The 24,818-nt window shown below is 51.8% G+C and overlaps 1 protein-coding gene across 1 annotated transcript; it reads left to right on the top strand.

Moving 5' to 3' along the window:
* The first annotated feature begins 12,010 nt into the window (after positions 1-12,010).
* Positions 12,011-12,547, top strand: LOC128782880 (basic proline-rich protein-like). Its single transcript, XM_053933383.1, has one exon. It carries the CDS (start codon positions 12,011-12,013, stop codon positions 12,545-12,547), a length of 537 nt encoding a protein of 178 aa, XP_053789358.1.
* The last annotated feature ends 12,271 nt before the right edge of the window (positions 12,548-24,818 follow it).

Below are 24,818 nucleotides of genomic sequence, written 5' to 3'. Positions count from 1 at the left end.
CCCCATGTATCAACCCCTTTCCCTGTGAATTGATAAGTCCCCTTTCTTCCCAGATTTTAGCAAATGTATGAACCACCCCATAAGCATATTTTGAATCAGTATAAATGGCCCCAACCTTTCCTCTTAGCAGTTCTAAAGCTCTGAGCACTGCATACAATTCACATGCTTGTGCTGACCAGCTGGGGCTAAGAGGACCAGATTCTATTTTCTCAACAGTCTTCCCATCCACAATAGCATACCCAGATTTAATTTTCCTTCAAGGACCCGAGAGGATCCATCTACATAATATCGATATCCTTCCTCTAATTCCTCCTCTTTGAGATCTGGTCTTATTTTTGTTTGTTCCTCCATTTGCAAAAGACAATCATGAGTTAGTCCCACTACTGGTTCCCCATATAGAAACTGGGCTGGATTTTGTAAGCTTGTGCTTTCGATACTTAACCTAGGAGAGGAAATTAGGATGCCTTCATACTTTAGGAGTCTGGCATCTGTTAACCATTTATCCGCTTTTTTGTTGTAGTACTCCACGGATGTTATGAGGAGATAAAACCTTCAGTTCACTCCCAAAAGTTATCTTTCCTGCTTCTTCTACCAAAAGGGCAGCAGCCACTATCGATTGCAGACAGGCAGGCCACCCTCGACTAACAGGATCGAGAAGCTTTGAAAGATATGCCACTGGTTTCTTTCCTCCAGCCCATTCCTGGGCTAACACCCCGTATGCCACCCCTTCATTGACATTAATGAATAAAAAGAATGGTCTTTTTAGATCCGGGAGGCTGAGAACCGGGGCATTGACCAGTTCAGTTTTTAATGATTTTAACCGGGTCTCATCCTCGGAGCTCCATTTCAATAGCCCGTCTGTTGTTAATTTTTCATACAGAAATTTAACTTTCCCACTAAAATTTTCAATCCATTGTCTGCAATACCCAAAAAGTCCCAGTAACTGTCGAACCTGCCTTTTAGTTTTTGGAGCTTCCAGGGAAAGTATTCCCTGGACTCTATCAGTATCCAATTTCTTAGTCCCCTGAGTCAGCCAGTGTCCGAGGTACTTAACTTCCTCTTCCACGAATTGTAATTTCGACTTTGAAACTTTGAGTCCCTTAAGGCTTAAATAATTTAGGAGTTTTATAGTTTCTTCCCTTACTTTTTCTTCTTCTTTCCCTGCAATTAATAAATCATCTACATATTGCAGAAGCGCAATCCCCTCCCCCTGTGAATATTCTGCTAATATTTGTTCCAGAGCTTGCCCAAACAAATTTGGGGATTCTGTAAACCCCTGGGGAAGGACTGTCCACCTCAGTTGTTGTTTTCTATGTGTATCCGGGTCTTCCCACTCAAAAGCAAAATAATCTCTAGAAGTTTCCTTAAGGGGACAGGCCCAAAAAGCATCTTTAAGATCTATTACACTATACCACTGGTTTTCTGGGCCAAGTTGGCTTAAAATAGTATGTGGATTGGCTACGACCGGGAATCTTTCAACTGTTCTTTTATTGATTTCCCGCAAGTCATGCACCAATCTGTAACTGCCATTCAGTTTCTTTACCGGCAGGGTGGGGGTATTGAAAAGGGACATACAGGGTTCTAAAAGTCCCTTTTCCAAAAGTCTCTTTATTTCTGTTTTTAGTCCTTCCCTCCCCTCTTTGGGTATGGGATATTGCCGAATCCTGACAGGGATTTCTGGGTTCCTGATTGTTACCTCAAAGGGTTCAATATTTAATTTCCCCACACTGTCGGGGGTATACCAAACTTTTGGGTTAATCTTTTTCTCGTCTTCAACCCAGAGAGGATATAGTTTTAATCTGCTTCTGGAACTAGTAAAAATGACCCAATTCCTAATTTAGAATCACTTTCTAAGAGTACATCCTTAATTACAGGTACTCCAAAGGGTTCCCCTTTGGCCCCAATCACCTGTATTATTTCAGGTGAAACCTTACACCCTTGGGGAAGGGTCTGGATGGTTGATCTCTCCGCCCCTGAGTCCACAAGGAACTCATATTCTCGTTGCTGGGGACCTATTTTTAATTTTACCAGGGGCTCTGTTCTTTCTCTTGTCCCCAGCAGATAGAGCCCCCGACCCCCCTAATCTTCTTTGAACTGTTCCTCATCAGCAATCTTCTGCCGACACTCTCTCCTCATGTGTCCCTTCTTCCCACAATAGAAACAAACAATGCTCTCTCCACCTCTCGACTTCCCTTCAAACCAACTTCACTGGACGTCAGTCCGACCTCTGGACTGACCTCCAGTTCCCCTTTGGGGATTCTGTTGTCCCCCCCCCCACTGCTGCTAACACGATTCCAGACTGCTTTTTAAAACTCTCATCCTCTCTCCCAACACACACCTTTTGAGCCTCTCACAACAACTCATCCAATCCTCTCGCCTGCCATCCCTCCAAGCTCTTCAACTTCTTCCGAATGTCCACCCAAGAATCGACCACAAAATGCACCTTCAAAAGTGTCTCACCCTCTGGGGTATTGGGGTCCACCCCTGAATACAACTGGAAAGCTTTCTTCAATCTCTCCCACTATCCAAAGAGCTGCATATTCGCTCTCCTCTTGGTTAAAGGGCTCTTTGGAGTTAATATATATATATTTAGAGCTTGACAGATCCAATCCTCAAATGACCCAAACACGGGCCAATACAGCTGGTCTCCCCTTATTTGTTTACCTCCCCAAATTTCCATACAATAATGGATCATTTTAACCTTATATTTTCCTTTTCTAGAAGGAAAGGCATCCCAATACTCTACCATTAAGCCTAGTGGAAGTTTTACTGAGATTCTCCCACCCATGGGTTCAGCAGATTTACTTTTTCTCTGACCCATCTTCTAGAGTGCCTTCTCACACTCAACACAAACAATACGACAGTCGCTTCCCCCAATTCGTGGCCCACTCCGTCGCCGGATATGGGAAACGCACTACTATGGGGTCCACACTCACTTGGGGAATCTGAGCTGCCAGTTCACCTCTCACACACACGTTCGCATTCGCTGCACTCCAGGACTCCCACCCCTGACCGAGCGACCGAGCGGACCGGACTACTCACGTCTTTCCGGCGCCTCCGTTTCTCGACCGGGGCTTCGCCCTGTGTGTCTTCTTATTCACCTCAATCACCCTGGGACTACACACCCCTAAACGACTCTTAAAGACCCCGTTTCCAGGGTCGAGGCTTTGTCCCTTTCACATGCACTCCGGAGCCTGCTTGTACGGGGCCCACCATCTTTTTCACACGCACACGCATTCCGGAGCCCGCTTGTACGGGGCCCACCGAGCACATACACGTATACTAAATTAGTAAGCCGAAACTTGGGGAAGTTTCTCCGGGGATCCACTGCCCCAGGAACTTTGACGCAGTCCACCTCCACGTCTGGGTTAGGCCCGCTTGCTCTCCTCCTAACCCAGGAGCCTCCCCACCGAGGGTAACTTGACGCCGAGGGGGTGCAGCTCTCCCCCTCCTACGTCACCCAACCCTGGAAAAAAGAGGCCCACCACCCACCGGGAAAAAGAGGCCCACCGGGGGCTACTTACGCTTCCTGTGTGTTCACTCTTCCGCGGTTCTTCGTGCACAAAGATTAATGGGGGTAACTTTGCTTGCTACTGAGTTTTAGGTTCGTCGGTAAAGGCCCAAGGAGGAAGCCCCCCCTTAGGTCCACCGCAAAAAGGCGGTGGGGCGCCTCACCCTAGTGGGGCCTCCCTCCCGGGTTTCCTTTATCCGAGTCACGGCACCAAATTGTGATAAATTGAGGCGAATAATTTGATTCAACCTTTTTAGGGTCAATTAGAATTTTATTAATTACAGCAAGCAGTAGCAAGCAAAACAGCGCTGGGTGGGTAGGGGTCTCCAAACCGCCCCTCCTGCAGTGTCCCACACTGCAGTGCCCCACACCCCACTCCCTTATTCAGTTTCTTTTTATAGTTTCTTGGAGGTTTCTTCATTCGTGTATTTTGCGATAGCGGTGTGCGTAGCTTGAGCATCTCTCTGCGTTGTTTCTGCGTTGTGTCGAGGCAGGTGATCGCTGATTTCACAATCGGCTCCGGACAGTGATGGGCGTACCTGGAGCACTCCTACGTTGTCTAGTCCGGTGGCCGTTGCCTGGTGGTCGCTGATTTCATAATCAGCTCCAGCCATCCCCCGACATCCTTAGCCTGTGTCTGCAAAAAAGCTACAAAAGCTCCCTATATGGTGATTAATCATACTTGTGATCTTGTGGTTTTGCAAGATGTCTATAGCCTTGCGGTTTGTAGCAGTTGCTTTCTTTTTTTTTTTTTTTTATTGTCCTCCCCTATCTCCTAACAAGCAGGCTAGTCCCTTATACTTTAATTTTTATATTTCCTCCTTTAATATTCCAATTCTTTTGATGAACAAACAAGTTACCACAGTTTATCACACAAGGAGGGGAGGGAAGGACTAAAAACGGAAATAAAGAGACTTTTGGAAAAGGGACTTTTAGAACCCTGCATGTCCCCTTTCAATACCCCCATCCTGCCGGTAAAGAAACCGAATGGCAGTTACAGATTGGTGCATGACTTGCAGGAAATCAATAAAAGAACAGTTGAGAGATTCCCGGTCGTAGCCAATCCACATACTATTTTAAGCCAACTTGGCCCAGAAAACCAGTGGTATAGTGTAATAGATCTTAAAGATGCTTTTTGGGCCTGTCCCCTTAAGGAAACTTCTAGAGATTATTTTGCTTTTGAGTGGGAAGACCCGGATACACATAGAAAACAACAATTGAGGTGGACAGTCCTTCCCCAGGGGTTTACCAAATCCCCAAATTTGTTTGGGCAAGCTCTGGAACAAATATTGGCAGAATATTCACACGGGGAGGGGACTGTGCTTCTACAATACGTAGATGATTTATTAATTGCAGGGAAAGAAGAAGAAAGAGTAAGGGAAGAAACTATAAAACTCCTAAATTATTTAAGCCTTAAGGGACTCAAAGTTTCAAAGTTGAAATTACAATTCGTGGAAGAGGAAGTTAAATACCTCGGACACTGGCTGACTCAGGGGACTAAGAAATTGGATAGAGTCCAAGGAATACTTTCCCTGGAAGCTCCAAAAACTAAAAGGCAGGTTCGGCAGTTACTGGGACTTTTTGGGTATTGCAGACAATGGATTGAAAATTTTAGTGGGAAAGTTAAATTTCTGTAAGAAAAATTAACAACAGACGGGCTATTGAAATGGAGCTCCGAGGATGAGACCCGGTTAAAATCATTAAAAACTGAACTGGTCAATGCCCCGGTTCTCAGCCTCCCGGATCTAAAAAGACCATTCTTTTTTTCATTAATGTCAATGAAGGGGTGGCATACAGGGTGTTAGCCCAGGAATGGGCTGGAGGAAGGAAACCAGTGGCATATCTTTCAAAGCTTCTCGACCCCGTTAGTCAAGGGTGGCCTGCCTGTCTGCAATCGATAGTGGCTGCTGCCCTTTTGGTAGAAGAAGCAGGAAAAATAACTTTTGGGAGTGAACTGAAGGCTCTATCTCCTCATAACATCCGTGGAGTACTACAACAAAAAGCGGATAAATGGATTACAGATGCCAGACTCCTAAAGTATGAAGGCATCCTAATTTCTTCTCCAAGGTTAAGTATTGAAACCACAAGCTTACAAAATCCAGCTCAGTTTCTATATGGGGAACCAGTAGTGGGACTAACTCATGATTGTCTTTTGCAAATAGAGGAACAAACAAAAATAAGACCAGATCTCAAAGAGGAGGAATTAGAAGAAGGATATCGATATTATGTAGATGGATCCTCTCGGGTCCTTGAAGGAAAATTAAATCTGGGTATGCTATTGTGGATGGGAAGACTGTTGAGAAAATAGAATCTGGTCCTCTTAGCCCCAGCTGGTCAGCACAAGCATGTGAATTGTATGCAGTACTCAGAGCTTTAGAACTACTAAAAGGAAAGGTGGGGACCATTTATACTGATTCAAAATATGCTTATGGGATGGTTCATACATTTGGTAAAATTTGGGAAGAAAGGGGACTTATCAATTCACAGGGAAAGGGGTTGATACATGGGGAATTAATTCAGAAAGTGCTCCAGGCCTTGAGAGGTCCGGAAAGAATAGCTATTGTTCATGTAAAAGGACATCAAGTGGGGATGGGAAACTCAGTACGGGGAAATAACTTAGCCGACCAGGAGGCGAGAAAGGCAGCTCTAATGAGTTTAAAACCATATAAGGGGGGCGTCGCACAAAGGGAAGATTGCTCCACTTGTGGAGCTGACTTAGAGGAAGAACCATGTTGGGCTTGTTGGGATGCATACGGAATTGATTCGATACAGTGTGCCTGTGATAACCCCCAAGAGAAACATTGCCGGTTCCATGGACCCATTAACCATGTGTTAGCCTTCACGGTACAGGAAAAACAAAAATTAAACCAAATGGGGGTGAAGGAAAAAGAGGGAGGCAAGTGGATACTACCGGACGGGCGGGAGGTACTCCCAAAAGGAATGGCAATGAGGGTCCTGCAAGCAATCCATGAGAAAACCCACTGGGGAATTCAAGCCCTGGTTGACCAATTTGCAATTAAATATATGTGCATAGGGGTCTATAATCTTGCAAAACAGGTAACCCAACAATGTTTAACCTGTCAAAGAATAAATAAACAACAATTAAGAGAAAGACCAATGGGCGGAAGGGAACTGGCACAACGACCCTTTTCACATATACAAATAGATTTTACAGAATTACCAAAAGTGGGGAGGTATAAATATTTATTGGTACTGGTAGACCACTTAACCCATTACGTGGAAGCTTATCCTATGGCCCGAGCTACTTCGAACACTGTGGTAAAAGTATTATTAGAGCAAATTATCCCCCAGTATGGATTAATTGAGTGTTTAGACTCGGACCGGGGACCCCATTTCACCTCTAAAATTGCAAAAGATGTCCTGACAGCTTTGGGGACTCAATGGAAATATCACACCCCATGGCATCCACACAGCTCGGGGAGGGTGGAAAGGATGAATGGAGAAATAAAAAAACAACTCACAAAATTAATGCTGGAAACAAAAATATCATGGGTTAAGTGCCTACCTCTTGCCTTATTGAACATTCGAACTCAACCCCGAACTGATGTGGGAATCTCCCCATTTGAAATGCTATTTGGAATGCCTTATGATATGGAAGCCCCCACAGATCACCCCTGCCTAAAAGATTCTCATATTAAATTCTACATTACCCAAATTATGAGCAGAAGGCAGGAATTGAGGAAGAAAGGAGTGTTGGCACAGAGACCACCTCTGGATATCACAATCCATAAGATAAAACCAGGGGATCAAGTACTTATTAAGTCTTGGAAGGAAGATTCCTTAACTCCATGCTGGGACGGCCCTTTTCTTGTTTTGCTTACCACAGAAACGGCAGTCAGGACGGCCGAAAAGGGGTGGACTCACGCCAGCCGAGTGAAAGGCCCGGTTGCTACAAATAACCATTGGAGAGTGACTAGCCAGCTTGGGAACTTGAAAGTGACTCTTAAGAAAAACTAATGAACTCTGTGGACATTATCCAAATCAACCATAAGGGGAAGCAAAAGGGATACAATTACAAACTAGCTGAAGACTCTATAGTGATTTGTAATAAGGAAGGTTGTGGAGATTGTTATCCTTTTGTGTGCTTTATATGTAAAATTTGCCAAGAACGGTGGTGGGTCCATTGCCAGAGGGGAAGATTACCAATTGGGGTTTGTACTGAGTGCTATAAAAACTCAGCGAAAACTAACTGAAACTGTGCTAAGGATAGGAGAATTGGAAAATCGGTGGGTCAGTTTTGGATCTGAGTGGTGGGAAATATTTACCAAGGGAGTATACCCTGAGTATTTTTGTTTACATACTAACGAGCCCACTCCATTTGCTGCTCAGATAATAAAAGGGTGTTGTCGAAAGGAACTGAAGGGGATTCCTTGCAACCCACTTCTGGTCAAAGATAAGAACTGGGAACAGTACAAGGCTAGGCAGGAGCGGAAAAGGGGACGCTCAGGCGAGTACTACTGCTGCTGCCGAGAAGATGGTTGACCTCGCGGCTCGAAGCACCCGAGTCGGCGAGCGAGGCAGAGAGGAAAGGCCAAGCCCCCTCTAAGTGGAACAATGCTGAAATGCTCCAACCATTGCCAGCCGAGTACTAGGCTCCCTCAAAGGACCAGTCTAAGTGCCTCTGAAACACCAAGGGAGCAGCAAGCCCAAAAGGGGAAAGCAGGATATTACGAAACAAAAACAAGGCTAGGACTCCACCCTTATTGGCAAATTATTAGTTTTCTATTGCTCTGTCCTAGTGGTGTTTCTGGTCAAGACAATGCTGAATGGCTGTGGTCCCAAGCCTTTACCCAATACACTGGATCTATGGGAAGCCAGCCTGATTTAGAAGGTTTAAATTTAACAACTCTAGTCATGCACGATAACCAGATATATACTAAGCAGGAGTGGAAAAGACAGGAGGGGTGGTCACTTCAAGGAACCATAGGAGAGGAAATTAAGATAGGGTGTCGAATGATTAATGGGACTACCTACAATAAAGTTATCCAAATCAGTGTGGATAATCACAAGCATTCGAAGGTCTGCAATCATCCAAGTGAATTAGACTGTTGGTATAACTTCACATTAAGACAAACTGTTGACGTGGTTTGCCTCTGGGCCCACAACACCATTGGGTTGTCTTTCAAATTTATAATAAACGCCATGGCCAAGTCTTTTACAAACCACTCCAGCATTCAAGTACACACCCAAAATATACCATTCAATCTTGAACCCAAGGTTTATGAAATCGGCCCATATGTTATAAGAAATACGGGTCAACAAAAACTGCTCTTTAACCCAGAATGGTCCCTTAAACGTGTTGAACTGTTAATGGAAACTAATATCTCAGCAGTTCAGCCAGCCTGCTCTCCCTTCCTAAGGTCATCCTTCGAAGGATGGACAAAGTGGCTACAAAAACAAGTACATCTCCGAGGTAGAATGCGAAGGGATTTAACTGGGATGTTAGGAACCGGATTGGGGGTTTTGAATGGGATTGACTATGAGATATTAATGAACAAATTAGCTGCAGCAACTAACGATCTGACAAAATTAAAGCAGCCTTTACAGTCATCTCTATTAGCACTAGGAGATAATCAGTGGCAAGTCTCAAAGGTACTGCCAAGATGGAGAGATATTGAGGATCACGACCATGACTTACTGGTAGACATGTTACAAGTGGCACAAGAGAACATATCTTTAGTCCTTAGTTGTATACAAGCACAATTATGGATACAATCAACAGTAGCTTTAATCATAAGAGAAGGAAGTGAGGGGGTGTTTCCAACTGAAGTACGAAGGGTCGTCTGGGACAATGCCACAGACTTTGAGAGGGACTCCCAATCTTGGTGGACCTTGGTAAATTTTACCTATAATCCCACCACTAATACCGCTACTGCCTTTGTGCTCACTATACGGAATGCCATAATTCACACTATACACCCTATTGTTGCCTTAGGAATAAGTCATGAAAAGTCAGTATTATACCCCTCAGAACATAGGGTATGGGCCTGGAAAAACCAAGGGAAATGGCAAACCATTAACCTAGAGCCTTGCATTGCTCGGGAACAGCAGGGATTTATCTGTGAGACTAATTTAATTAGCGCTCAAGACGTATGCCTTGACACTGTCCAAGGCATTTGCCACTTTGAAATCTGCCCAGACCCCAACCCACGAACTGTATTAGTGTATATAGGTAATGGCTGTGTGTGTTTAAGGACTGTGTGTGATGTTATAGAAATTGATAAGAACAAGGTCTCCTTATTTACTAGAAATCATTCCAATTTCTGTATTTGCAACTTTATCAAAGTTACTGGGTGCGACTTTAACTACTCAGCACCAGTTGTATCCCACCAATTAATAAAATCAAACTACATAACATACAACAAATTACCACCCACACCCATTGGAATGAATTTAACCCTGGTTAAACAATTAATGAAACACCAAGATCTAATCAAAATTATAGAAGAAATTCACAAGAATGGGCAGATAACTCTGGTAACTGTCCATCATGACATAACTGAAATAAACAGAGTCCTGCAAAGAGTAAAAAAGGATGCAAGCCATAACTGGTGGGATGCACTATTTGGATGGTCACCAACTGCAACTGGGATCATGAACACTTTAAGTCACCCCATTATAGTTTTACTAATTCTAGTTGCTATAAGTTTAATAATGTCCATTTTAACACTCATATGGAATTGGAGGATGCTGCAACGCATGGCTACTTTGACTTCACTCTTTAGAACTCATGGAATCCTGCTGAAAGAGAACTGTCCTGAAATAGAAGACACTTTACTTCTAGCATACGAAGCAGCAAAGCGCTTTGATGAACAAAATGGTAAAAGAGAAAATGGGGGATTGTGATAAACTGTGGTAACTTGTTTGTTCATCAAAAGAATTGGAATATTAAAGAAGGAAATATAAAATTAAAGTATAAGGGACTAGCTTGCTTGTTAGGAGATAGGGGAAGCATCTGTGAAGTTGGGAAACAGCAACTTGTGGGTTTTACTAAAAAAAAAAAAAGGACAATAAAGAAGCAACTGCTACAAACCGCAAGGCTATAGACATATTGCAAAACTGCAAGATCACAAGTATGATTAATCACCATATAGGGAGCTTTTCTTAGCTTTTTTTTGCAGACACAGGCTAAGGATGTTGGGGGATGGTCGGAGCTGATTATGAAATCAGCGACCACCAGGCAACGGCCACCGGACTAGACAACGTAGGAGTGCTCCGGGTACGCCCATCACTGTCCGGAACCGATTGTGAAATCAACGATCACCTGCCTCGACACAACGCAGAGACGATGCAGAGGGATGCTCAAGCTAAGCACACCGCTATCGCAAGAGACACGAATGAAGAAACCTCCAAGAAACTATAAAAAGAGACTGAATAAGGGAGTGGGGTGTGGGGCACTGCAGTGTGGGACACTGCAGGAGGGGCGGCTTGGAGACCCCTACCCACCCAGCGCTGTTTTGCTTGCTACTGCTTGCTGTAATTAATAAAATTCTAATTGACCTTAAAAAGGCTGAATCAAATTATTCGCCTAAATTTATCACATAATTACACACCCAGCTTAAGTAATCAACATACTAACTAGTTTCTGTCTGGCGGTTTTCTGTTATCTACACAAGGCTTCTCCTTTGATTCTCTGTTATCTACACAAGGCTTCTTCTTTCTGTCTTGATGAACAAAGAGTCTTTTCTAACTTATCACATGCTCTTGTTGTAGTCTGGGGGTGCATCTATACGGCCTTGCCTCGTGAGACCCCGAGGAGCAGTGACTCCGAATGGGAGATGTCGGGAAATGAGGATGCCGCTTCGGTATGCAACGGCGTTTCGGGAATCAGTGGGTGACAGGCGGGCAGGGTGGTGCCCAGGCCCGCCACGGCGCAGAGTGGGTCTGCAAGAGACGCTGGGACGCCCCGCGGACTTTACATGTCGCCGGGAATTCATGCTAAGCCCAAGTATTCCCATCCCTGTGACTACGTTCAGACAAGATATTCTTTGCCGACAGATCGGCCGCTGATTGCACAGCACGCCGCGCCGCGACCAGCTGCGCAGACGCACCTCGCCTTGAGCGAGGTGCTGGTGACACCATCCGCCTACCAGGCGGCGGGGGTGCCTTTGCCGCAACTATCAGCTTCGGCACACTTGACATTGCAAGGACTGCACGGGGTGGCCCCGGACCGGCGGCTGCCGCCACAGCCCGCGGCTCCGCAGCCCCCCCGTTTCCAGACCGCATTCGCGGGGGGGCCGGCGCCGCCCGCAGTCCACGGCGCAGTGGGGGCTGGAGCCACCCCGACTCCTTCGCTGATGGAGCCTGCGCAGATGTACCGGTCCCACCCTCTTGTACTGCCGGGACCGGCAATGAAGCCTCTGATCCATCCCCTGGCACGCCCCCCGCCCAACGGGACAGGCTTTGTCTCCCGGTCCGCTTCCCTACGCACTAAGCGGACGGACGGATTTGATATCCTTTGAGATACCAGCGCCGGCCATGGCGCCACACCTGCTGGCAGCGGGGTTTGCCGCGCCGCCTGCCGCTCCGCCCACCGTTCCAGCGGCAGCAGCAGCCGTGCCTCTCGCTCCACCCACCGCTCCACCTGGAGCGAGCCCACTGCCGCCACCGCCGCCGCCGCCGCGGACCCCCACCCCGGGACCGGCAGAGTTGCTGCGGCCGCCGCCGCGACCGCCAGCGACGCTCTTGAGAGAGACGCCGCTGCCGCCGCCGCGGCCCCCCACCCTGGGACCGGCAGAGGCGCCGCATCCGCCGCCGCGACCGCCAGCGCCGAAAGACGCTGCCGAAGCCGCGCCGCCCGCTCCGCTTGGGCTGGCGGCGTGCCACGCCGCGGGGGAAACTGCACCCGCCGCGCCGCTCGCTGCGGGCGGGGAGCGCCCGCAGGACACAGCGGTTCCCATCGCCGCGCTGCCTGAAGCCGTCTCATCAGCAGCGACTTCGCTCTGTGATCCACCGCCGCCAGCAGAAGCAGGCAGCCCTGTGCTGGACAACACATCCAACCTGTTTGTTTCATAGCCTGCATCCAGCCCACCACTCCCTCCGCTTCCCCCAGACTGCCCCGAGCTCTGTCCCACTGAGGCAGAGGCAGAGGCAGCAGGAGCGAACACCGACTTGGTCCGCAGCAGCGCCACTGCTGCTGGTACCGTGGCTGGGGATGGGGGTGGGGCCGCGATTCAGTCCATTGTATCCCGCGGCAGGACGGACACACTGAGAGCGAAGAGCAGCCGCTTGTACTGGGCAGGCATGAGTGGTGCCAAGATCCCCAAAACCAGGGTGGAATTTTATACTCCCGGGAAAACCTCCCCTGCCCGCGCCCCGCGCGTCCTGCTCCTGTTTGCAGAGCGGGATGCCGAGAAGCTGTGGCATGGTCCATGGCCAGGTGGGGTGGGGGGAGGGCGAAAAGCCGGAGGAATTGCCGGGATTCTCGCAGCCTGGTGGAGGCGTGCACCGAAATATAAACTTAGAATAGGTCGCCCATCTGCGGGCGGCCATGGAGTGTCCCAGGGACCCCAGATTCAGGGGCCCCAAGTGATACCTATGAGAAGCTGGGGGGAGGGACCGAGCCGTGTGGATCTTGGCTCGGCAGAGAGCCTGGGCTCTCCGCCTCCCCGGCCAAGTTTGGGATGCTTGGCCCGGCCCCCTGGAAGAGGTCCTCAGCCTCGCCTCGCACCACAGGGTCCTAGAGCCCGCAGGTGCTGCTGGTTTTTCAAAAAAAAAAAAAAAAAAAAAAAAAAAGGGGGAAAGAGCTAACAGCTCAAAGTACTGGAAAGCCACAACAGCCTCGGCCCAAGTGATTGAATTAAGGGCTGTGGCCATGGCATTTCAGAGATTTCATGGCGTTTCATATGTCACTCAAGTGGTTCATTGAGGACATGACTGCATGGGCCAAAAGCCTTGCATGATTCTTCTATCAAGTGCACACACCTTGCAAAAGCAATTTGATGAATGCCAACCAAGGCTTGCCCTGCTGCACCTTACTGGCTGGGATAAATCCCAGAGGCCTAAAGGCTTTGCAGCTGTGGCAAACAGATGTTACTCATCTTGCCAAATTCCGAATTTGGCTGATTTGGGTATGTGCACATGTTGTTAATACCTTCTTTTCTGTCATGTGGCATCTGCTCACACTGGGAAATGGGTTTTGACAAGTTGGACTGCCAGTCCTTTGGCATACTGACAATGAGTTGTTATTGTTATGAACAGTTTCCAGGTGTTCCCCAGAGACTCGGGCAGGGCTTTCCTAGTTCCCATGGCAACACTAAAAGAAAACTACTAACTCTAGCCAAGTACCTATATTGAAATGCTAATTAGACAATTGCTCTGTTTGTTTTCTCTAAACTACCTGGCCTCCCACCCCTCCACGCTGCCATTCTGGGACTAACATGCAAATAAAAACCCCTTAGGATCATGGGAGTATTTTTAGGAGATAAAAATGAATATAAATCAAAAACTGAACACAATAGAGGAGTCTAGATAAATGCCCTAGCTGAGGAAGAGGGAAACACATCCCCTGACTGGCTTTTAACCGTCGCCATCACCTAAGAAGGAACATACTATATTAGGCTCTGAGAAGCAGGGCGATAGACAGACAGAGAGCCCTGGTGCTGCCACCACGGAAGGAGCGGGGACAGCTGTTGTTCTGGACTTCAGCAACAGACTCTGCACGCCACGCCTCCTCATCCTCGGGCCACCGGTGTGCCACAAGGAAGGAGAAAGGACAGCTGCTGCTCGGGACTCCAGTGACCGGCTCTGCGCGCCTCCTTCCTTCCGGCTGCCTGGGAAAGCTACAACCGCGGGGGCGAGCTCTGCGTCGAGCCCCCTGCCCAGCTGATCTATTTAATAAAGAGCTGAACATTAATAAAGGCATTAGCCCTGTTCATTTCAATTTGGGGGCTCGTCCGGGATAGCCACGCCCAAAGAGGACCCCTGGACAGCTCGACCACCTGCTTCGAGGGACCCTCGGGAGTTGCTGGCTACCTTCGGACCCTAGGATCAGCGTGAGACGAGCAATGCAGAGGAGCATCGGATGGGTAAGAAAAACCGGGAGACGAGCGAATGAGTGAGTGAGTGAGACGGGGGCCGGCAGCTCGGACCCCCGAAGTGAGAGGGGCCCGCTAGTACCGCGTTTCCGGACTCCTGCGAAGGGGCCGGCCGGGAACGGGGGGAAGCGAGTGGAATAGAGGAGCGACTGAGGTGTCTCCTTAGAAGTAAAGCAGGCCCTCCTCCGAGCGTGTGGAGGTGCCCTATGGGCAAAGTAAGTCCCTGGCAATCAGGGCAAGGGGAATATCCCCAGCAGGGCAGGTGGGATGTGGAGGTCCTGGAGGACATGTCCCCGGCGCTGGCAGGATGGGATAGGACGGCAGGTGGGATATCACTAGCCAGTAGGGCGGGCTGTCCTAGCAGGCAGGAGTGACATGTACCTGGCAGGCAGAGGGCATGTACCTGGCAGACAGAGAGCATGTCCCTGACAGGCAAAAGGCATGTCCCTGCCAGGCAGGACAGGACAACACGGCAGGTGGAATGTCCAAGCAGGCAGGAGCGTCATGTCCCCCGGGCAGAGGGCATGTCCCCGCCAGGCAGGACAGGATAACAGGCATGTAGGGGGGGATGTCCTAGCAAGCAGGAGCAGCAAGTCCCGCCAGGCAGAGGGCATGTCCACAGCAGGCAGGACAGGATAACAGGGCAGGTAGGATGTCCATGGCAGGCATAGATGGAGGTCCCCATCAGAGCAGATAGGGGAATGTCCCTGGAAGGCAGGGCAGGATGTCCCCGTCAGAGCAAGCATTAACCCGAGTAAGCAGAAAGGCAAGAAGGCAAGCAAGCCTAGTAGGAGAGTCAGGCAAGGGGGCTTGGCCGGAGTTCGAGTGTAAGGCTCGGCAGGACGTTCGACCTTACCTCAGCAGGGAGACCAAGCTTCCCAAGCCTAGTAGGAGAGTCAGGCAAGGGGACTTGGCCGGAGTTCGAGTGTAAGGCTCGGCAGGACGTTCGACCTTACCTCGGCAGGGAGACCAAGCTTCCCAAGCCTAGTAGGAGAGTCAGGCAAGGGGGCTTTGCTGGAGTTCGAGTGTAAGGCTCGGCAGGACGTTCGACCTTACCTCGGCAGGGAGACCAAGCTTCCCAAGCCTAGTAGGGTCAGGCAAGGGGGCTTGGCCGGAGTTCGAGTGTAAGGCTAGGCAGGACGTTCGACCTTACCTCGGCAGGGAGACCAAGCTTCCCATGCCTAGTAGGAGAGTCAGGCAAGGGGACTTGGCCGGAGTTCGAGTGTAAGGCTCGGCAGGACGTTCGACCTTACCTCGGCAGGGAGACCAAGCTTCCCAAGCCTAGTAGGAGAGTCAGGCAAGGGGACTTGGCCGGAGTTCGAGTGTAAGCCTCGGCAGGACGTTCGACCTTACCTCGGCAGGGAGACCAAGCTTCCCAAGCCTAGTAGGAGAGTCAGGCAAGGGGACTTGGCCGGAGTTCGAGTGTAAGGCTCGGCAGGACCTTCGACCTTACCTCGGCAGGGAGACCAAGCTTCCCAAGCCTAGTAGGAGAGTCAGGCAAGGGAACTTGGCCGGAGTTCGAGTGTAAGGCTCGGCAGGACGTTCGACCTTACCTCGGCAGGGAGACCAAGCTTCCCAAGCCTAGTAGGGTCAGGCAAGGGGGCTTGGCCGGAGTTGGAGTGTAAGGCTAGGCAGGACGTTCGACCTTACCTCGGCAGGGAGACCAAGCTCCCCAAGCCTAGTAGGAGAGTCAGGCAAGGGGGCTTGGCCGGAGTTCGAGTGTAAGGCTCAGCAGGACGTTCGACCTTACCTCGGCAGGGAGACCAAGCTTCCCAAGCCTAGTAGGGTCAGGCAAGGGGGCTTGGCCGGAGTTCGAGTGTAAGGCTCGGCAGGACGTTCGACCTTACCTCGGCAGGGAGACCAAGCTTCCCAAGCCTAGTAGGAGAGTCAGGCGAGGGGGCTTGGCCGGAGTTCGAGTGTAAGGCTCGGCAGGACGTTCGACCTTACCTCGGCAGGGAGACCAAGCTTCCCAAGCCTAGTAGGAGAGTCAGGCAAGGGGACTTGGCCGGAGTTCGAGTGTAAGGCTCGGCAGGACCTTCGACCTTACCTCGGCAGGGAGACCAAGCTTCCCAAGCCTAGTAGGAGAGTCAGGCAAGGGAATTTGGCCGGAGTTCGAGTGTAAGGCTCGGCAGGACGTTCGACCTTACCTCGGCAGGGAGACCAAGCTTCCCAAGCCTAGTAGGAGAGTCAGGCAAGGGGACTTGGCCGGAGTTCGAGTGTAAGGCTCGGCAGGACGTTCGACCTTACCTCGGCAGGGAGACCAAGCTTCCCAAGCCTAGTAGGGTCAGGCAAGGGGGCTTGGCCGGAGTTCGAGTGTAAGGCTAGGCAGGACGTTCGACCTTACCTCGGCAGGGAGACCAAGCTTCCCAAGCCTAGTAGGAGAGTCAGGCAAGGGGACTTGGCCGGAGTTCGAGTGTAAGGCTCGGCAGGACGTTCGACCTTACCTCGGCAGGGAGACCAAGCTCCCCAAGCCTAGTAGGGTCAGGCAAGGGGGCTTGGCCGGAGTTCGAGTGTAAGGCTCGGCAGGACGTTCGACCTTACCTCGGCAGGGAGACCAAGCTTCCCAAGCCTAGTAGGAGAGTCAGGCAAGGGGACTTGGCCGGAGTTCGAGTGTAAGGCTCGGCAGGACGTTCGACCTTACCTCGGCAGGGAGACCAAGCTTCCCAAGCCTAGTAGGGTCAGGCAAGGGGGCTTGGCCGGAGTTCGAGTGTAAGGCTCGGCAGGACGTTCGAACTTACCTCGGCAGGGAGACCAAGCTTCCCAAGCCTAGTAGGAGAGTCAGGCAAGGGGGCTTGGCCGGAGTTCGAGTGTAAGGCTCGGCAGGACGTTCGACCTTACCTCGGCAGGGAGACCAAGCTTCCCAAGCCTAGTAGGGTCAGGCAAGGGGGCTTGGCCGGAGTTCGAGTGTAAGGCTAGGCAGGACGTTCGACCTTACCTCGGCAGGGAGACCAAGCTTCCCAAGCCTAGTAGGAGAGTCAGGCAAGGGGGCTTGGCCGGAGTTCGAGTGTAAGGCTCGGCAGGACGTTCGACCTTACCTCGGCAGGGAGACCAAGCTTCCCAAGCCTAGTAGGAGAGTCAGGCAAGGGGAATTGGCCGGAGTTCGAGTGTAAGCCTCGGCAGGACGTTCGACCTTACCTCGGCAGGGAGACCAAGCTTCCCAAGCCTAGTAGGAGAGTCAGGCAAGGGGACTTGGCCGGAGTTCGAGTGTAAGGCTCGGCAGGACGTTCGACCTTACCTCGGCAGGGAGACCAAGCTTCCCAAGCCTAGTAGGGTCAGGCAAGGGGGCTTGGCCGGAGTTCGAGTGTAAGGCTAGGCAGGACGTTCGACCTTACCTCGGCAGGGAGACCAAGCTTCCCAAGCCTAGTAGGAGAGTCAGGCAAGGGGACATGGCCGGAGTTCGAGTGTAAGGCTCGGCAGGACCTTCGACCTTACCTCGGCAGGGAGACCAAGCTTCCCAAGCCTAGTAGGAGAGTCAGGCAAGGGAACTTGGCCGGAGTTCGAGTGTAAGGCTCGGCAGGACGTTCGACCTTACCTCGTCAGGGAGACCAAGCTTCCCAAGCCTAGTAGGGTCAGGCAAGGGGGCTTGGCCGGAGTTGGAGTGTAAGGCTCGGCAGGACGTTCGACCTTACCTCGGCAGGGAGACCAAGCTCCCCAAGCCTAGTAGGAGAGTCAGGCAAGGGGGCTTGGCCGGAGTTCGAGTGTAAGGCTCAGCAGGACGTTCGACCTTACCTCGGCAGGGAGACCAAGCTTCCCAAGCCTAGTAGGAGAGTCAGGCAAGGGGGCTTGGCCGGAGTTCGAGTGTAAGGCTCGGCAGGACGTTCGACCTTACCTCGGCAGGGAGACCAAGCTCCCCAAGCCTAGTAGGGTCAGGCAAGGGGGCTTGGCCGGAGTTCGAGTGTAAGGCTCGGCAGGACGTTCGACCTTACCTCGGCAGGGAGACCAAGCTTCCCAAGCCTAGTAGGAGAGTCAGGCAAGGGGACTTGGCCGGAGTTCGAGTGTAAGGCTCGGCAGGACGTTCGACCTTACCTCGGCAGGGAGACCAAGCTTCCCAAGCCTAGTAGGGTCAGGCAAGGGGGCTTGGCCGGAGTTCGAGTGTAAGGCTCGGCAGGACGTTCGACCTTACCTCGGCAGGGAGACCAAGCTTCCCAAGCCTAGTAGGAGAGTCAGGTAAGGGGGCTTGGCCGGAGTTCGAGTGTAAGGCTCGGCAGGACGTTCGACCTTACCTCGGCAGGGAGACCAAGCTTCCCAAGCCTAGTAGGGTCAGGCAAGGGGGCTTGGCCGGAGTTCGAGTGTAAGGCTAGGCAGGACGTTCGACCTTACCTCGGCAGGGAGACCAAGCTTCCCAAGCCTAGTAGGGTCAGGCAAGGGGGCTTGGCCGGAGTTCGAGTGTAAGGCTCGGCAGGACGTTCGAACTTACCTCGGCAGGGAGACCAAGCTTCCCAAGCCTAGTAGGAGAGTCAGGCAAGGGGGCTTGGCCGGAGTTCGAGTGTAAGGCTCGGCAGGACGTTCGACCTTACCTCGGCAGGGAGACCAAGCTTCCCAAGCCTAGTAGGGTCAGGCAAGGGGGCTTGGCCGGAGTTCGAGTGTAAGGCTAGGCAGGACGTTCGACCTTACCTCGGCAGGGAGACCAAGCTTCCCAAGCCTAGTAGGAGAGTCAGGCAAGGGGGCTTGGCCGGAGTTCGAGTGTAAGGCTCGGCAGGACGTTCGACCTTACCTCGGCAGGGAGACCAAGCTTCCCAAGCCTAGTAGGAGAGTCAGGCAAGGGGACTTGGCCGGAGTTCGAGTGTAAGGCTCGGCAGGACGTTCGACCTTACCTCGGCAGGGAGACCAAGCTTCCCAAGCCTAGTAGGAGAGTCAGGCAAGGGGACTTGGCCGGAGTTCGAGTGTAAGGCTCGGCAGGACATTCGACCTTACCTCGGCAGGGAGACCAAGCTTCCCAAGCCTAGTAGGGTCAGGCAAGGGGGCTTGGCCGGAGTTCGAGTGTAAGGCTAGGCAGGACGTTCGACCTTACCTCGGCAGGGAGACCAAGCTTCCCAAGCCTAGTAGGAGAGTCAGGCAAGGGGACATGGCCGGAGTTCGAGTGTAAGGCTCGGCAGGACCTTCGACCTTACCTCGGCAGGGAGACCAAGCTTCCCAAGCCTAGTAGGAGAGTCAGGCAAGGGAACTTGGCCGGAGTTCGAGTGTAAGGCTCGGCAGGACGTTCGACCTTACCTCGGCAGGGAGACCAAGCTTCCCAAGCCTAGTAGGGTCAGGCAAGGGGGCTTGGCCGGAGTTGGAGTGTAAGGCTAGGCAGGACGTTCGACCTTACCTCGGCAGGGAGACCAAGCTCCCCAAGCCTAGTAGGAGAGTCAGGCAAGGGGGCTTGGCCGGAGTTCGAGTGTAAGGCTCAGCAGGACGTTCGACCTTACCTCGGCAGGGAGACCAAGCTCCCCAAGCCTAGTAGGAGAGTCAGGCAAGGGGGCTTGGCCGGAGTTCGAGTGTAAGGCTCGGCAGGACGTTCGACCTTACCTCGGCAGGGAGACCAAGCTCCCCAAGCCTAGTAGGGTCAGGCAAGGGGGCTTGGCCGGAGTTCGAGTGTAAGGCTCGGCAGGACGTTCGACCTTACCTCGGCAGGGAGACCAAGCTTCCCAAGCCTAGTAGGAGAGTCAGGCAAGGGGACTTGGCCGGAGTTCGAGTGTAAGGCTCGGCAGGACGTTCGACCTTACCTCGGCAGGGAGACCAAGCTTCCCAAGCCTAGTAGGGTCAGGCAAGGGGGCTTGGCCGGAGTTCGAGTGTAAGGCTCGGCAGGACGTTCGACCTTACCTCGGCAGGGAGACCAAGCTTCCCAAGCCTAGTAGGAGAGTCAGGCAAGGGGGCTTGGCCGGAGTTCGAGTGTAAGGCTCGGCAGGACGTTCGACCTTACCTCGGCAGGGAGACCAAGCTTCCCAAGCCTAGTAGGGTCAGGCAAGGGGGCTTGGCCGGAGTTCGAGTGTAAGGCTAGGCAGGACGTTCGACCTTACCTCGGCAGGGAGACCAAGCTTCCCAAGCCTAGTAGGAGAGTCAGGCAAGGGGGCTTGGCCGGAGTTCGAGTGTAAGGCTCGGCAGGACGTTCGACCTTACCTCGGCAGGGAGACCAAGCTTCCCAAGCCTAGTAGGAGAGTCAGGCAAGGGGACTTGGCCGGAGTTCGAGTGTAAGCCTCGGCAGGACGTTCGACCTTACCTCGGCAGGGAGACCAAGCTTCCCAAGCCTAGTAGGAGAGTCAGGCAAGGGGACTTGGCCGGAGTTCGAGTGTAAGGCTCGGCAGGACGTTCGACCTTACCTCGGCAGGGAGACCAAGCTTCCCAAGCCTAGTAGGGTCAGGCAAGGGGGCTTGGCCGGAGTTCGAGTGTAAGGCTAGGCAGGACGTTCGACCTTACCTCGGCAGGGAGACCAAGCTTCCCAAGCCTAGTAGGAGAGTCAGGCAAGGGGACTTGGCCGGAGTTCGAGTGTAAGGCTCGGCAGGACGTTCGACCTTACCTCGGCAGGGAGACCAAGCTCCCCAAGCCTAGTAGGGTCAGGCAAGGGGACTTGGCCGGAGTTCGAGTGTAAGGCTCGGCAGGACGTTCGACCTTACCTCGGCAGGGAGACCAAGCTTCCCAAGCCTAGTAGGGTCAGGCAAGGGGGCTTGGCCGGACTTCGAGTGTAAGGCTCGGCAGGACGTTCGACCTTACCTCGGCAGGGAGACCAAGCTTCCCAAGCCTAGTAGGAGAGTCAGGCAAGGGGGCTTGGCCGGAGTTCGAGTGTAAGGCTCGGCAGGACGTTCAACCTTACCTCGGCAGGGAGACCAAGCTTCCCAAGCCTAGTAGGAGAGTCAGGCAAGGGGGCTTGGCCGGAGTTCGAGTGTAAGGCTCGGCAGGACGTTCGACCTTACCTCGGCAGGGAGACCAAGCTTCCCAAGCCTAGTAGGAGAGTCAGGCAAGGGGACTTGGCCGGAGTTCGAGTGTAAGGCTCGGCAGGACGTTCGACCTTACCTCGGCAGGGAGACCAAGCTCCCCAAGCCTAGTAGGGTCAGGCAAGGGGGCTTGGCCGGAGTTCGAGTGTAAGGCTCGGCAGGACGTTCGACCTTACCTCGGCAGGGAGACCAAGCTTCCCAAGCCTAGTAGGAGAGTCAGGCAAGGGGACTTGGCCGGAGTTCGAGTGTAAGGCTCGGCAGGACGTTCGACCTTACCTCGGCAGGGAGACCAAGCTTCCCAAGCCTAGTAGGAGAGTCAGGCAAGGGGACTTGGCCGGAGTTCGAGTGTAAGCCTCGGCAGGATGTTCGACCTTACCTCGGCAGGGAGACCAAGCTTCCCAAGCCTAGTAGGAGAGTCAGGCAAGGGGACTTGGCCGGAGTTCGAGTGTAAGGCTCGGCAGGACGTTCGACCTTACCTCGGCAGGGAGACCAAGCTTCCCAAGCCTAGTAGGGTCAGGCAAGGGGGCTTGGCCGGAGTTTGAGTGTAAGGCTAGGCAGGACGTTCGACCTTACCTCGGCAGGGAGGCCAAGGTTCCCAAGCCTAGTAGGAGAGTCAGGCAAGGGGGCTTGGCCGGAGTTCGAGTGTAAGGCTCGGCAGGACGTTCGACCTTACCTCGGCAGGGAGACCAAGCTTCCCAAGCCTAGTAGGGTCAGGCAAGGGGACTTGGCCGGAGTTCGAGTGTAAGGCTCGGCAGGACGTTCGACCTTACCTCGGCAGGGAGACCAAGCTTCCCAAGCCTAGTAGGGTCAGGCAAGGCGGCTTGGCCGGAGTTCGAGTGTAAGGCTCGGCAGGACGTTCGACCTTACCTCGGCAGGGAGACCAAGCTTCCCAAGCCTAGTAGGAGAGTCAGGCAAGGGGGCTTGGCCGGAGTTCGAGTGTAAGGCTCGGCAGGACGTTCGACCTTACCTCGGCAGGGAGACCAAGCTTCCCAAGCCTAGTAGGAGAGTCAGGCAAGGGGACTTGGCCGGAGTTCGAGTGTAAGGCTCGGCAGGACGTTCGACCTTACCTCGGCAGGGAGACCAAGCTTCCCAAGCTTACTAGGGTCAGGCAAGGGGGCTTGGCCGGAGTTCGAGTGTAAGGCTAGGCAGGACGTTCGACCTTACCTCGGCAGGGAGACCAAGCTTCCCAAGCCTAGTAGGAGAGTCAGGCAAGGGGACTTGGCCGGAGTTCGAGTGTAAGGCTCGGCAGGACGTTCGACCTTACCTCGGCAGGGAGACCAAGCTTCCCAAGCCTAGTAGGGTCAGGCAAGGGGGCTTGGCCGGAGTTCGAGTGTAAGGCTCGGCAGGACGTTCGACCTTACCTCGGCAGGGAGACCAAGCTTCCCAAGCCTAGTAAGAAGGTTAGGCAGAAGGCCAAGTAAGAGTTTGGGCAGGACTTAACAGGGGTACAAGGCTAGAAAGTCCATCAAGGAGTTCAAAACTTAATCCAAAGAGAAAAAGTTCAGAAGACAATAGATGAGAGTGTGACTAGTGATTGTCCTGGCCAAGAGACAATGTAAAGTGCCAAGAGGGGAATTTAGTTAAAAGAGATTAAGTTTAGTCAAGTGATTCAAAATACGAAGTTGGGAAAGGTCAGATGAGCTTTAGCTGCCTGTCAGTATATTCCATTTTAGATAGAAGCACCCTATTTTTTTTAGTTTTGAGGCCTGAAATTGGGAAGAGGTTATAGCAAAGGAGCAAATCCTTCCAAAGCAAAGAGAATTCCCCCTAACAGCCCCTTGATATAGAACAACTATCTCATGCAGCTTGCTGGCTGGAGAATTTTATAAATAATGAGACTGTGAGAATATGCAAGTTACAAAAAAAAATTAGAGAGGAAAACAAAGGGAATAGAGAGGGGGAGACTAGAAAAATAAAGGAATGGGACCCCCTCGATTGCCTGTCCCCTTCTGCTCCTGTTACTTCCCCAACAGTTTCCCCAGTTGGTCCTTCAGCCCCTCCTATTGAGTCCCTGATTCCTTTCACCCGTTTTCCCACCTCTGTTTCATCGCCCCTTCCCTTAGTTTCCTCAACCATCTCCCCAACTCCCTCTTCCCCTTCTCCAGCTGGAGTTTCCTTGCCTCCTCCCACCTGGGAGCTGAGGCCACCTTTGCCCAGGGTTGGTTCATCACCTGGCATGCCCCCTGGCCTCCAGTGTCTGTCTCCACTACTATTTCCCTGCCTGGTGTCTTAGAAAAAGGGCCGTATGGTGGCACCCAATCCAAAGCACCAAGGGTGGAGGGGCTCTTTCCCGTTAGAGGGGTTCCTGTGGGTAGAGCAGCTGGGGGAGTTAGGTTTGTGGATGCACCTTTGGCAGTTTCCAAAGTCTGGGGATTTGGGAAAGAGCTAAGAAATTTAGTGGAAGACCCCGTTGGAATATCTAGCCAGTTGGACCAATTTCTAGGGCTGAGTATTTGTACCTGGGGAAACCTGAGCTATTCTAAGCATTCTGTTCTTTCTGAGAAAGGTCCAGATGATCTGAGCGGCAGGGGTGAAGATATGGGAAAGAGAGGGTGGATTGGGGCCCCCAGGGAACCAGGGGATGCCCTTGGTGGACCCCAACTGGAGTCCCAGCAAACAAGAAGGTAGGCAAAACATGAGAGACTATAGGGCCCTCATGATAAGAGGGATCAAAGAGTACCCATAGGGGAAGCAACACGAAATTTGCCTTTGATGGTACTCAGGAGAAGGATGAGACCCCGGCAATTTGGCTTAACCGACTAAAACGAAATTTCCAGTTATATTCACATATAGACCCAGATAGCCCAGAGGGTCAAGTCCTCTTAAAGGTCTAGTTTGCCACCAAATCCTGACCCGATATTAGACAAAACCCAGAAAAGATAGAGGACTGGCAAGCAAAGAACATCAATGAGTTGCTCAAAGAAGCCCTAAGAATGTATTTAAGTGGGAAAGTAATCGCAGCAGCAGCAGCTATCCTGATAAAAGAAGCCCAAAAATTGATCCTGCAAGGGAAAATTAAAGTACAAACATATACTAGTGATCATAGATCACCTCACTCACTGGGTGAAGGCTTTCCCAACCAAAAAGGAAACTGCAGGAAGTTGCAAGAATAATCTTAGAAAACATCATACCACGATATGGGCTAGTCAATAACATTGACTTGGACCAAGGTCCACATTTTGTCGCTCAAACTTTACATCAAGTAACAAAAGCCCTGGGGATAAGGTGGAGGTTGCACACCCCATGGCATCCTCAAAGCTCTGGAAGGGTGGAAAGGATGAATAGAACTCTTAAAAATGTGTTAACTAAATTAATTGAAGAAACAAAGATGAATTGGCT

The sequence above is a fragment of the Vidua chalybeata genome (genome assembly GCF_026979565.1).
Source record: "Vidua chalybeata isolate OUT-0048 chromosome W unlocalized genomic scaffold, bVidCha1 merged haplotype SUPER_W_unloc_2, whole genome shotgun sequence".
NCBI lineage: Eukaryota > Metazoa > Chordata > Aves > Passeriformes > Viduidae > Vidua > Vidua chalybeata.
The sequence above is the reverse complement of the archived record's forward strand: the minus strand, read 5'-3'. Positions and strand labels throughout refer to the sequence as shown.